General features: G+C 35.5%; 1 protein-coding gene across 2 annotated transcripts in view; it reads left to right on the top strand.

Moving 5' to 3' along the window:
* The window catches only part of GTF3C3 (general transcription factor IIIC subunit 3), a 38002-nt gene extending 23603 nt beyond the window's left edge, over positions 1-14399 (top strand). The window contains exons 11-18 of one of the 2 annotated variants that reach the window (XM_032354272.1): positions 417-619; positions 1151-1252; positions 2693-2828; positions 4674-4911; positions 5499-5689; positions 8076-8200; positions 11741-11893; positions 13475-14399. In XM_032354272.1, coding sequence (XP_032210163.1) covers positions 417-619; positions 1151-1252; positions 2693-2828; positions 4674-4911; positions 5499-5689; positions 8076-8200; positions 11741-11893; positions 13475-13597 — 1271 coding nt within the window. In that variant the 3' untranslated portion in view covers positions 13598-14399. Of the gene's footprint in view, positions 1-416; positions 620-1150; positions 1253-2692; positions 2829-4673; positions 4912-5498; positions 5690-8075; positions 8201-11740; positions 11894-13474 lie in introns of those variants that run through there. The other variant, XM_032354273.1, reaches the window with a different exon arrangement.
* The last annotated feature ends 285 nt before the right edge of the window (positions 14400-14684 follow it).

The raw sequence follows: 14684 nt of genomic DNA, 5'->3' as shown, positions 1-14684 counted from the left end.
AGTAAACATTTGGAAATAACCCAAATATCGGATAATATGGTAAAATAAATAATCGGTTGAATGTTATAAATGTTCAGAATGGTAAGGAAGACGTGGGAAGTGTTGAAAGCGTAATGCTAAGTGAATAAAGCAGATCTCCAAACTGTATATCTATGTTGTTTGTATCCTTGTTTGGATACAAATCCTATTTGGATTTAGTTAGAGAAATCGATAGATTGATCATTTGATAGATGGAGATTAGATGAGTTAGTTGTTTTAAAGTACTAGAAATATTATTTCTAGTACTTTAATTTTTATACTAAATATTATTACAAGTATTTTTTTACTGCTCTAAAGTTTTTTTTAGATGGAAAAATAATCTTGGCACTCTTACAGATCTGTAGATCATATTTATGCTTTTTTTAACATCATCTTAGAATGTTTAAAGGCCTTAGGCTATATGGAACGTGCTGCGGAAAGCTATGGCAAAGTGGTTGATCTGGCCCCCCTTCATTTGGATGCAAGAATTTCACTTTCCACCCTTCAGCAGCAGCTGGGTCGTCCTGAGAAAGCTCTGGAAGCTCTGGAGCCCATGTATGATCCAGATACTTTAGCACAAGATGCAAATGCTGCACAGCAGGTAGGCTGTCACATAAAAGGAAGTTTTTCTTGGTAGATTATATTTTTGAACTTTCTCCTCCATTAAAGATGTCTCTACAGCGTATATCCAAAAAGTTTATTTTAGTATATTAAATTCAGCATTTTTTTTTTAAGATTTTATTTATTTATTTGACAGAGAGAGACACAGGAAGAGAGGGAACACAAGCAGAGGAAGTGAGAGAGGGAGAAGCAGGCCTCCAGCTGAGTGGGGAAGCCCAATTCGGGGCTCGATTCCAGAACCCTGGGATCATGACCAAAGCTGAAGGCAGATGTCCAACAGCTGAGCCACCCAGGCACCCCTCAGCATTTTTGAAAAGTGATTTTGAATCTTACGTTTCAGCCTCTTGTTAGACATTATAAATTACAGTATCTAAAATATTGGATTTTTAAGTTGTGAAAGATCATAAAGCAAATGTTCTTAAGGTTTGATTTCTAAAGTTTTTCTGTGCAAACAAAACAACTTGCAGAAACGAATCTTGTCACATTTATTATCATGTGCTCATTTATTTAGGAACTGAAGTTACTGCTTCATCGTTCTACTCTACTGTTTTCTCAAGGCAAAATGTGTGGTTATGTGGACACCTTACTTACCATGTTAGCCATGCTTCTAAAGGTGGGTAATGGTCTTTTCGTACATTAGCACTGTTGACTTTTTAAATGTTTCAAATTTGATTTAAACATAGATTATAGCTGTTAAACTTTTTTTTTTTAAGGATTTTATTTATTTATTTGACAGAGATCACAAGTAGACAGAGAGGCAGGCAAAGAGTGAGGGAGGAAGCAGGCTCCCTGCTGAGCAGAGCCTGATGTGGGACTCGATCCCAGGACCCTGAGATCATGACCCGAGCTGAAGGCAGAGGCTTAACCCACTGAGCTACCCAGGCGCCCCAGTATAGGTGTTAAACTTTTGGGGAAAATGAAAGTCAGATATAGACAGAAGACTAAGAGCTTAATTGTATGTACAGTTGACCTTTGAACAACATGGGAATTAGGGAGACCAAGCCTAACACACTTGGAAATCCATGTGTAACTTTTGACTTCCTAAAAACTTAACTACTGATAGCCTACAGTTAAATGCAAGCCTTACTGATAACGTGAACAGCTGATTAACATATATTTTGTAGGTTGTATGTATTATATATACATACAATAAAGGAAGCTGGGGAAAAAATGTTAAGAAAATTAGGAGGAAGAGAAAATACATTTATAGTACTATACTATAAAAAATTCATGTATAAATGAATCTGTGCAGTTCATACCTGTGTTGTTCAAGGGTCGACTGTAATTGAAACTTCTACATGAAAGCATAAACTTAACTGTGGAGTAAGTGAAATAAAATCTTCGCTAGTACCTATCTAGAAAAGTGAGAACCATAGAATAATCAGATATTGGCCTTCTGGATAGTGGTGTCTATGTGCCAGAATTATTTGCTTTGCAAAAATGTTTTCCACGTGTGACATTTCTAGTCTAGTGTTTATGTTGGGAAGTAGTTTGTGTGTGTTTGTGCGTAAGAATTTATGTAACTTCTTTTTCCCTACTAAGATGTGATCTACATTCCTCTGGTAGGAAGAAAAAAATAAATCTATTCATTCTCTTTTAGGTGTTTAAATGCACAATAATTTGGCCTTTTTTTTCCTACTGAAGATTACAGGCACACCTGCAATACTTGTGTCCCACAGATTTTCTTTTTCTTTCCTTTTTTTCCTTTTAAGATCTTATTTATTTCAAAGAGAGAAAAAGCGAGCGTGTGAACAGAGGAAGAGAGATTCCGCACTGAGGACACGCTCAGTGTGGGGCTCAGTTCCGGGACTGAGATCATGACCAGAGCCAAAGTCAGATGCTTAACTGGCTGAGCCACCCAGTCATACCACCCCCACAATAGATTTTCTTTAAAAAGTTATATGATCTGAGGGCCTGGCTGGCTTAGTTGCTAGATCTTGCAATTCTTGATTATGAGTTTGAACCCTGCATTAGGTATGGAGATTACTTAGAAATAAAATATTAAAAAGAAATAATATGACTAAAAAAACTCAAATTATTATGTTTAATTTAGGTAGCAATGAACAGAGCCCAAGTTTGTTTGATATCTAGTTCCAAATCTGGAGAGAGGCATCTCTACCTTATTAAAGTGTCAAGAGACAAAATATCAGACAACAGTGACCAAGAGACAGCAAATTGTGATGCAAAAGGTAATTCTTTCATTTGCTTTATTACATAAAATACTCCTGAAGTATCACCTGATAGTAATCTAATTGAAAATATACCCTTTTCAAATAAAATAAAATTTTCTAATCCAGATTCCTTAAGTATAATAAACTCATTTGATGTTGAGAAAGAAAAGGAAGGTTATGTAAATACTTTAACTTTTGAAAATTGAAGGAAAACATCTGCTTGGATCTTCCTGTGAAAACACTAAATGGAACTTTTGACTTTTTAAGAAGAAAATATACCTTATTTTAAGAAATCTGTGAAGATGAGATGGCAGTATAAATTACTGTATTTGTTCAGTGACTTCAGTTACATGTTTCATTCTCTGTTAAATTCATTTTTGACAAATGTAGTCATAGAAACTCTGAAAATAAATTGCTTTGACCCAGTCTCAAGTAATACGACTTTAGACGCTCCCTGGTGGTCTAGTGGTTAGGATTCGGCGCTCTCAAGTAATACGACTTTAAAAGGCATCTGTTTTTAGCTGGTAATGCATCAGGTACGTTTGGGTGAGGTTATTACTCAGAAAACTTGAAAAAAGTTTAAATTGGAATTGATCGGTCTGTCAGAAAATTATTTCATTGTTAATGAAGTCCGTAGACCTTGTTAAATAATTGTTACAGTCATGGCAGTGTGCCAGGAGATAGGATTTCGAATCCAGAAGAGCTAAATCGCTATAAGCACATTATTAAGCAAGGTTTTGCAGGGGGTAGAGTCAGGAAACGAATGGGGGTCAGCTGCTCGGAATCTAGTCATAAATGCCTCAGAACCCTGCTGTCTCAACAGTCCGCGCAAAGGTAGACTCTGCTTCATGTATTTAAGACTATTTCCTTAAGGTTTATTTTTCTATAGATCCTTCCTGGTTTTCTCTTTCACTGTTTTCTCCTTTCAGATCTATTGTTCGTTTTTCTTAGGCTCATAAGGGTTTTTTTGTGAGTTCATTTCCTCCTGGTGGGCATCACATTACTCTGGTGTATACCAGGAAAGGATGCAAGGCCTTTCGACGTTACATGCATCTTTGTATCCTGATTTTTTTCACTCAGCATTTTCTCATAGATGTTTTCTCATGTTGCTCTTTTTCATAGCTGTTACCATTAAGGAATGTGTAATATTCCATTGATAGTTCCATATTTTAATTATTCCCTTATTTTTTGATATATGGTTGCTTCTGATAATTTTCTTTTATAGATGGTACTGCAGTGAGCATCGTCATGCCTGTATCCATATTTTTGACTACTTGGATAGGATAGAGTCTCAGAATTCTGGGTTAAAGACTAAAAAATTTTGTGGATTTCAATATTTCTCAAGATTTACAAATTTATAAAAAGGGGCTTCTTACAAAGAGGGCAAGGTTTTTAAGGAAGGAAATTTTGAGGCAGAGAAAAAATTAAGATTATAACAAGATCAAGAACAATGTGAATCTCAAATTATGAAATTGGAGTGCTTTGTTAACACACATTTGAATGCTTTTTATGTGTAGAATCCTGTATCTGACTTCAGTCATGGAATACAGGCTCGTACTGCCCTAGAGGATCATGTATCCTAGCACCAAGATATAAATGAGGTAGCTGGACTTTGTAGAGGACAGCTCCAAAGTAAGAATAATCTCGGATTGCCGATTGTTAAGCAGAACAGAAAGGGTGGTGTTGAAGTAGTGTAAACAAGCAAATACCACTTCTCATATTATCAGAAGAGTGTTGGCAAGAATTCAGGCCCATAGATTGTGGTTATTATATTTAACCTTAAAACTGATCATATGAAATTTTCTAATACTGCTATTTCCTAAAGTACAGTGTCCTAACTGATTTTCACTGGTATCATTTTAGCAATATTTGCTGTACTCACGAGTGTCTTGACAAAAGATGACTGGTGGAACCTTCTATTGAAGGCCATATATTGCTTGTGTGACCTATCCCGATTTCAGGAGGCTGAGCTACTTGTGGATTCTTCATTGGAATATTACTCATTTTATGATGACAAGCAGAAACGCAAAGAACTAGAATACTTTGGTCTTTCTGCTGCAATACTGGACAAAAATTTCAGAAAGGCATACAACTATATCAGGTAATTTTCTAATAGTTTATTTTAGAGTCGTTGAAAGAGTATGTGTATTCACTTTGGCTTAGTCTCTTATGCTCAAGAATTAATAAGGTGTTTTAACTCTCTTGTTGCTCACTGGTTAATTCAAGTCATTGGTGATTCTCAGGGGCATCTCCTCTTATATAGCCTCTTGGGGAGCCTTAATCTCCCCATTTATAAAATGATATCATAATACTATCACCTGGTAGGATTATTGTGAGGGCTAAGTGGTTTATTATATATAAGGCCTTTTAACAATGTCTGGTACACATTATTATTAACTATTATTCCCTGTTCATTGTACTGCAGCTCTAGGGTCAGGGGGAGAAACGGTGAAACTTAAACTACTTGATTTTTTTGTTATTGTGTTGAAAAGAACAAACAAGATGTAGAAATACTAACTTAAGCAGCATTTTCTGGGAAAAATCTTTGTGTAAATGTTTCTGTTTAAATACATTGAGACAATGTGCTTTTTCTTGGAAGATGTTGCTTCACTGAAGGATTTCATTCTTAGAAATAGAAGTTTTTCTTTTACACAATTTTTTATCTTCACCGTCTTTCTGCAATTTTAGGGTAATGGTAATGGAAAATGTCAATAAACCTCAGCTCTGGAACATTTTCAATCAGGTTACCATGCACTCCCAAGAAGTACGACATCATCGCTTCTGTCTTCGTCTAATGCTGAAAAACCCAGATAATCATGCCCTGTGTGTCTTAAATGGACACAATGCATTTGTATCTGGTAGTTTCAAGCATGCGCTTGGTAAGTGTCCTCGACATGACTTTGTCAAGTGTGGATGAAGTGGTGGTTAACAGGTCGGCCTCTGGAGAGGAACTGCCTGTGTTTAAATCGCACTCAGTTTCTTTATCTCTGAAATGAAGGTAATATTTGGACCTACCTTATAAATTATTGTGAAAATTAAATGTGTAATATAAAGTATTTTTTTAATGCCTGGCCCATATACTTAAGGAGCTGTTAGCAACAATGATAATATTAATACTTATTTTCCTTATGAAGCTTTGGTTTCAAAAGGCTGAAGTAAGTCATAATTCATTTTAAAGGTTAACAGTTCCCCTGCTGAGGCTTGATTTTTTTTTCTTTTTAATTTTGAAGATTTTTAAAAAAAATTTATTAGAGAGAGAGAGTACACACAAGCAGGGGGAGCGGCAGCGAGAGGGAGAGTTAGGCTCCCTGCAGAGCAGATAACCCACTGGGGGGGTCAATCCCGGGACCCTAGGATCATGATCTGAGCCGAAGGCAGACGCTTAACTGACCAAGCCACCCAGGTGCCCCCCTTTTTAAGAGAGGGAGCATGTACAAGTGAAAGAGGGGAGGAGAAGGCAGGAGAATCTTTTTTTTTTAAAGATTTTATTTATTTATTTGACAGACAGAGATCACAAGTAGGCAGAGAGGCAGGCAGAGAGAGAAAGAAGGAAGCAGGCTCCCTGCCGAGCAGAGAGCCCAATGTGGGACTCGATCCCAGGACCCTGAGATCATGACCTGAGCCGAAGGCAGCGGCTTACCCCACTGAGCCACCCAGGGGCCCCGAAGGCAGGAGAATCTTAAGCAGGCTCCACACCCAGCATGGAGCCCAACACAGGGCTCTGTCTCATGACCTGAGCCAAAATCAAGAAACAAAAGCTTAACCAACCGAGCTGCCCAGGTGCCCCGGGTTGTTTTTAAAATAATTTTCATTAATTATGGATACATTGCCACCTGATTTTAATTTGCTGTAGTACAAAAAAGGATTTAAGATTTGCTGATAGTTCCTTGAGGAGACAAGTCTTTATGTCAAGATTTATTTACATGGTGCCTGCTAATTGTAATTAAACTCAGGGAAAATTAATCACTTGAAATCTTCTGTAATAATGAATCAGAAGCAAGTAAGTAGAAAAATATTTGGCCAAATGTTTAAACTTAAAATGAGGCATGTGTCTCTTGCTGGCTAAAAGCTAATGTTGCCAGGTTTACTTCTGGATAAACTGGGATGTTGACTGTTTAATACTTTCAGTGTTTCTTCACGTATAGCCGGAATTTTTGTAATCGTTCAGCCAGTAACCTTGCACATCAGATGTTGAAACTCGTCTGTTGTATGGGGAATTGTTTGTTTAATGTTAAGAAATATAAAGGAGAGATTTATGTTGTTGTCTTATATTTAGGACCTTTTACAAGGGTAAAAATAGAAAGTGCAAATGGCAGTCTACCGTCTGTGCTGCTAAAGAGGTTCTGGGGTGCAGAACCTTCTGGCATAGAAGCTGGAGAGAATGGAGGTTTTTATTTATGTATGACAAATTCTAGATCATCCCTTTAGAAGAAAAATCTGCTTAAAAATTTTCTTCAATTCCCCTATCTCATATGGTTAAGTTTTTGACATGAAATAATTGCATATATAGAATACATGGAAACACGGAAAACATCTTTTTCTCAGGAAACAACACCCATAATCTAAAAAACAGAACAGAACTATTTTTCTTTTTCTCACCTCCATGATCCATCATATTTGAATTCATAAAAAACAGGTCATTTAATTTTACAGACGAATTTGCCAAAAGACACCTTCTCTTGTTTCTTTTAAAATAGATTTAAGATCATAAAGTAGGTTTATGATCATAATTAATAAATTGTTTACTTTAGAAATATTACTCTACATGGAAGTGTCTAGCTGTGCCTAGAAGAAAGTTACTTTCAGTTGCTCACATTTCATCTTTGTAGTCAAGATACATTTATAGATGTAAAACCTCCAAATTTGGGCGCCTGGGTGGCTCAGTGGGTTAAGCCGCTGCCTTCGGCTCAGGTCATGATCTCAGGGTCCTGGGATCGAGTCCCGCATCGGGCTCTCTGCTCGGCAGGGAGCCTGCTTCCCTCTCTCTCTCTCTCTGCCTACCTCTCAGTCTACTTGTGATTTCTCTCTGTCAAATAAATAAATAAAATCTTTAAAAAAAAAAAAAAAAAAAAACCTCCAAATTTTATTATATTTTATGCATTGTTTTAAAATCCAAACTAATGTGCATCTGGTTGATATTTTAGAAAACATACCTTGCATATGTTAAAAATCAGTTCTGTTTAGCCATAAAATACATTTGAATAAGTGAAGAAACAAGGAGCCATGCTCGTGTCACACCGTTTGACATCACTGTTCTTTTTTCAGGACAATATGTGCAAGCCTTTCGCACCCATCCCCATGAACCTCTCTACAGCCTCTGTATAGGCCTGACATTTATTCACATGGCATCTCAGAAGTATGTCTTAAGGAGACATGCTCTCACTGTGCAGGTAATTCATTTGGCTTTCTCATTTCTTGGTTTTACATTCTTTAAAAATGAATATACTTAATGCTTTTATTGTCTTGCTTCAAAAGTTATACCTGCTTAGTGTACATGATGAGAGTTCCCAACACCTGTCCCTGTGTTCAGCACTCACGGACTTAACATGTGGTGGTGCTCCTGGCTAAGACTTAAGTAGCCATGTAGAATGCGTTTATAGCCAGAACATACAGAAAGAAGATAGCAGAATCTGGAGGCTTTCGTAAATTCTAGAGCCCCTGAGGCATCCAGCCTTCTAGGTCCTGAAGACTGATTTATTGTAAATCCATTTAAAATACATGTATGAAAATTTATACAATAATGTGAGTGTATGTGGCTGTGTGACTATTTCCTTACATCATCACCAACAGATTGCTTTTAAAGCTTTCTGGTTCTTTTTTTTTTTCTTTAAAGATTTTATTTTTATTTATTTATCTGACAGACAGAGATGACAAGTAGGCAGAGAGGCAGGCAGAGAGAGAGGAGGAAGCAGGCTCCCTGCAGAGCAGAGAGCCCGATGCGGGGCTCCATCCCAGGACCCTGGGATCATGACCTGAGCCGAAGGCAGAGGCTTAAACCCACTGAGCTACCCAGATGCCCCAAGCTTTCTGGTTCTTAACAGAAATTTGAAATTAGTCTTTTCATATTCTTGTTTACTTTTTTATGTAGCTCGTGTTCTCTAATAAGAATATAAATTCCAGGGATGCCTGTGTGGCTCAGTTGGTTAAGCATCCAACTCGATTTCAGCTCAGGTCATGATCTTGGAGAAGTGGAGTGGAGCCTGCTTAAGATTCTCTCTCTTCCTCTGCCCTCTTCCACAAGGTGCATGTTCTTTCGCCAAAAAAAAAAAAAAAAATATATATATATATATATATATTTCAAAAGATGAGGGAGTCATCTGTTTTGTTCACCACTGTGAACAAAACTTTTTAAAAGTTCTGTTTTAAAATATTTGTGTTGTTTTTATGTTTGTATGTTTGATGCATTTTATTTGATTACTTATTTTCTTTTCACCACTGGATGTATTTATTTGCAGAAAGGATTATATGTTTGATGCATTTTAAAGACTTTTTTTAAAGTAGTTTGGAAAGAAAGAATATGTTGGTTTGAATGGAGTAGCAGGATTTAGTAAGGATTTTTTGTTTTGTTTTTCAAAAGTAAAATGGTTAATAGAAAGCCTAAATTCAAAAGATGATAACTGTTGAAGCTGGGTATTGGGGTCCATTACAATGTTCTCTTTACTTTTGTATATTCGAAAATTTTTATAATAAAAAGTAAAAATGAAAGCCCAGAAATTTTCCTTTTCTTGGGTATTTATTTGTGATACTTGTCCACTTCTTGCTCTGTGCTTTTTTTCTCTCTTAACGGATACTTTTGCTGTATGAAGTATGTAGGATTGCGTATAAATTAAATATGTAATGAAGGTGCACTGTGCCAGAGATGGGCAGGTAGCAGTGAGTGTACAGGCCGAAATTCCTTGCCCTCACTAAGCTTATGTTCTGGTAAAGCCTGATAGGAAATTTTTATGGATTGACTTATATTAAATAGTTAAAATATGTAGTTTTTTGGCCTGGTAAGGAAAAAATTTTATATACTTCAAAGTAATTTAGAAGCTAAATTTCAAAGCACTCAGCGTTAAACAGCAGTTTTTAATTTGTTGGGGATAGAGATCAAGCAATAAGAGATGGGTGTATAGGAGTTTTTTGTCCTAATCTTTGTACTTTTGTGTGTTTTAAACATTTCCATTAAAAAAGTTTCCAAAAACAAGTTTTATCGTAAATACCATGATTCTTAAATTGTTTTAATTTCTCGTGAATCTATTTCTTCATGCTATGTGACCAGTTTGTTTCCCTTTCGAGTACTTAAAAAAAAAAAAAAAACTCTTATGTTTTACTAAAATCTTTTATGATTTCTTCTCTCTGTAGTTAGTATTTTATAGACAGTGTATACTTGGGCCCTTTAGTGAAAAATGTGATAAAAATGTTTGAAATGTAACATTCTTAATGTTAAAACTCTTTTGTTTCTATGTCATTAAAATTTTTTGTCATATTTTTGTAGTTTTTGTATTTGATAATTCATAGTACCTAAGAGATAAAGTGTCTGTCCCCATTACTTAGTTTTTATTTTTTTATTTTTTAATGTGTTTATTTAACAGACAGATCATAAGTGGGCAGAGAGGCAGGCAGAGACAGAGAGATGGGGAAGCAGGCTCCCGAGCAGAGAGCCGGATGCGGGGCCTGATCCCAGAACCCTGGGATCATGACCTGAGCTGAAGGCAGAGGCTTTAACCCACTGAGCCACCCAGGCGCCTCCATTACCTAGTTTTTAAATCACCAATTACTTACTGAGTGTTTCAGGGGTCTCCTAAATTTGTTAAAAATTTCTTAAAATGTAGCAGGTAACTCAAATCCTATTATTGTATCAAAAGCCTTGCAAGTTTATTTACATTGCAGCAGTTCTTTTGGGATTATTTACTATTCTTCCTCAGATTTTTGCAATTTCTTACTTTAAAATAAGATTTGATATTTGAGACTAATAGTTTGTCTATTTTACTTAACTAAGAACCATAATTTTCAGTATCATAGAGGTCATATTCATATATAGAAGTAGGTTCTTTTGTTATTCAGAAAGTGATTTTTTTTTAGTGAGCTTAATTATTTTTATCCCTAAAATGCTTTAATTCTAAAGATTCATTAATTTTTATTATTTGTTTATGAAGAAAAATTTGTGACCATATATTTGAAAGCAGATCACCCAGGGAATAGTTGCATTTTATATTCTGTATTCACAGATAATATATTTGTTTAATTATTTAACATAGGACGCTTGTACTTTTGCAGTTTGTAACTTTCTGTGGCTGGTAACTGGAAGCTACAGGAAAGGTGGAAATTAATACAGGGAGAGATGATGAAGCAAGTTGCTTTTGGACACTGTAATACACATGGAGTCTGCCTTATTATGACTACACTCTGAAATAACCAGTTTTTCTGTAAAGTCTGAGTCAGAAGCTTTCAGGAGAAAAAGAAATGACATTTTTTTTTTTTTGGTTAAGAAGTTAATAAGAGAGGCAACTTACAAAAAGGTACTATTTACCCAGAAAGCTGCTTCTCCCTGAGAAGAAATCTTTCTAAAATTATTTTAAGGGCTCAGATTTTATATTTTGCTTAAGGTTTTAGACATCTTGAATCAAAAAGTTTATTGGCCTCTAATGTCACAAAAGCCAACTTGGAATCTTCAAAAAAAAAAAATCCTGTCTTATTAGAGATTATGGATCTTTGACAATTGTGACATTTGACTTTGTTTTCTGTGAATATTTTATCCTTAGCTTAAAAAAAAATCTTTTATACCTTGACTATACTGTGATATGGAACTACACTACAGACCTATGTTCTTTGAGGATGGGACTCTTTTTTTTTATTGTATTTTGTGCAGAGTATACCTGGCACTTATATTGGTTCAAATACGTATTTGTCCAGTGATTACAGTACTGAATTGTTTATCTTTTTGGTAGGGCTTTTCTTTTCTTAATCGATACCTCAGTATACGTGGACCTTGCCAGGAATCATTCTACAATTTGGGCCGTGGTCTTCACCAACTGGGGCTGATTCATCTTGCGATCCACTATTATCAGAAGGCCCTGGAACTCCCTCCACTTGTGGTAGAGGTATTTTATGATTTACTTCTGCTTTTTTTTTTTAAAGATTTTATTCATTTATTAGAGAGAGCTCACAAGCAGGGGGAGTGAGGGAAAAGAAGGGAGAGAATCTCAAGCAGACTTCTTGCTAAGCACAGAGTCTGACGTGGGGCCTAATCTCATGACCCTGAGATCATGACCTGAGCCAAAATCAAGAGTTGGTGCTTAACCAGTTTAGCCACCCAGGGGCCCCGTATGATTAATTTTAAAAACTGATGAGTCACTTCATTTCATCTATCAATAAGTACAGTTAGCCCATGTCATAGTCCAGACAGTGAAATAAATTGTGTATTAGAATGCATTTTTTTCTTTATTGAATGTATTTATGTAATTGTGTTCAGCAACAAGTAGCTCTTCATCATTCTGGCCTTGTGACCTGATCAGCAACCATATGGGTATACACAGCTTGTGGTTATGACCATCTCAGTTCCCTTAAGGTAGCCCCTGTGGTTTACAGGTATGAGCTGGTAGACACAAAGCCCGAGTATTGAGTAATATAGCCATTGTTCATTTTCAAGTTCAAATATAACTGAAGTATTTCTTTATAAAGATGGAAGACCAGTATAAATATAGTTTTAAGATAAGGTAATACAGGGTAAAGTGTTGCTAGTACTACGATAATCTGTGTTTAAAGTCTCATTCCTATTTAAATTTCCTAAGGAAAATACTGTTTTCATCCTCACATGCCCTCCCAACTGTTTTGTATTCCCCTTGTTCAATGTTAGTCATTAAGCAAATGAATACATACTTTTATAGTTATGCTGATGAGATACATACACTTTTGTGTTCTTTATTTCATAAATACCCTTAGGTATTGCTCCTTAAGCTCATTTTTCATTGTTGTAGTTATTTTTACAGTTGACCCCAAAATTTTGAATTGGGGAAGATTTAGAAACATAGATCTAACCTACTCCATTGAGTTCATTGCTTTGCTATTTAAGTAGAAAAAAAGGTAATAACACCCCTAGGGTAATTACTATTTTTAAATTGGTATATGTCTTCTTACACCTATCCTTTAAATGCCTTTCTATTATATAGTACAGGTATTTTTTCCCCATCTAGTCATTTGTGTTATAATATTTTCTTTTTTAAATGAGTAAGTTTTATGTTTTTAACGAATTCATATCTATTAAGCTTTTCCTTTATAGTTTCTACTTTTGCTGTTATACTTAGAAGGGCCTTTCCTACCCAAGATTATATTATTATATTATTTAGCCATAATTTTTTTCTTTTATGGTTTCATTTTCTTAATCTTAGATTTTTAATTCATCTGGAGTTTATTCTGCTATTATTTCTGAGTGAAACTTTTTTTTTTAAACTTACTGGTTAGACATTTTTAATTATTTAATAATATAATTATTACAGCGATTAACTGAATCAGCATTACCTAATAAGAATTTAGATCCAAGGTATATGCCTAGTTTTATATGGTTTTTATAGTATCATGAATTTTAGTATTTATTTAGTATTTATTTAGTATTGCCATGAAATTGTCCTGGTTGTCAGTTTGAAATATAACTCATTTATATGAATACATATTTTTCCTCCTAGGGTATAGAAGTTGACCAGTTAGACTTACGAAGAGATATTGCCTACAATTTGTCTCTCATTTATCAGAGCAGCGGGAATATTGGAATGGCTCAAAAGCTTTTGTATACCTATTGCTGTGTATAAAGTACCTCAACTGAGAGAGAATCATCGGTGCTCTGTGTGTGGACCAGTGTTCTCCAAGGGCTTAGGATTAACCCCCAACTGGAAATGACAATTCAGAATTATCCGTGTATTTAACTTTTAATATGTGATAATGATCTTTCGGTATGCAAAATTATCATTCCTTTAAGAATTTGTACACTCTTCTGTCATTTTCTTTTTAGTAAAATTGTCCCCAAAGGTGAAATGGAGAATGTTAGCCTTTAAGCCAGCTTGGGGTTGACTGTGCTGATTTTTTACTCATACCATTTATTCATCTGTGCGTTCAGTACTATATATTAAACACCTGTGTACCAGGCCCTGTGATGGGTCCTTGGAATACAGTAGTAAGGCAGACGTGACCTCTCAGTACGGTTCTTTAACTACAGAACTTGAGTATACGTTCATTTGAAAGAAATGTTTGCTGCGTTTTCCGCCGACATTCTCCTCATTGAGTCCTCTTATTTTTGCTCTGCAGCTGTTGCACAGGCAGTTTCTCAGATAACAATAGAAAAGGGTGTTGCTTATTGAAGGAAAGACCAGTTGGGGCTCTTTCTCATATCAACACAATTGTGTGATTCACTTGGCTCCTATGAAAATGATTTGAAATGGTTATGGAGTAGGAAGACACATAATTAAGTTAATCTTTTACTTACCACCTGCATGTATCTTAATTGTATAGATCGAGACCTGCGAGACTGGCATAGTTCAAAACACCCTGTTCCAAGGCAGATTAAAAACATGCATTACCAGTGTTGGTGGTTTTCAGACTAAAAAATAGGAAAAAGAGGACAGTGTTCAATAATGTGACTTACTTTGCATTTCAAGATTACTAGGAATGTAGGAAGACTAGGGAATTGTATGTATGGAATAAAGTATTGCTGTGATAAACTACAAGAACTAGATTTTTTTTTATTAAATATGGTATGTTTTTGAATTAAGATAACAATATTTTTAAGATACACTACAGGTTTACTAACAGCTCCTTTCTTTTTAGGGGAAAAATGTTGTAATAAATGTGCATATGGATTATGAGACCTAGTCTAACTGTGGGAGGGAAACAAGAGACTTA

This window comes from Mustela erminea, chromosome 8 (assembly GCF_009829155.1).
Source record: "Mustela erminea isolate mMusErm1 chromosome 8, mMusErm1.Pri, whole genome shotgun sequence".
NCBI classification, from domain to species: domain Eukaryota; kingdom Metazoa; phylum Chordata; class Mammalia; order Carnivora; family Mustelidae; genus Mustela; species Mustela erminea.
The sequence above is the reverse complement of the archived record's forward strand: the minus strand, read 5'-3'. Positions and strand labels throughout refer to the sequence as shown.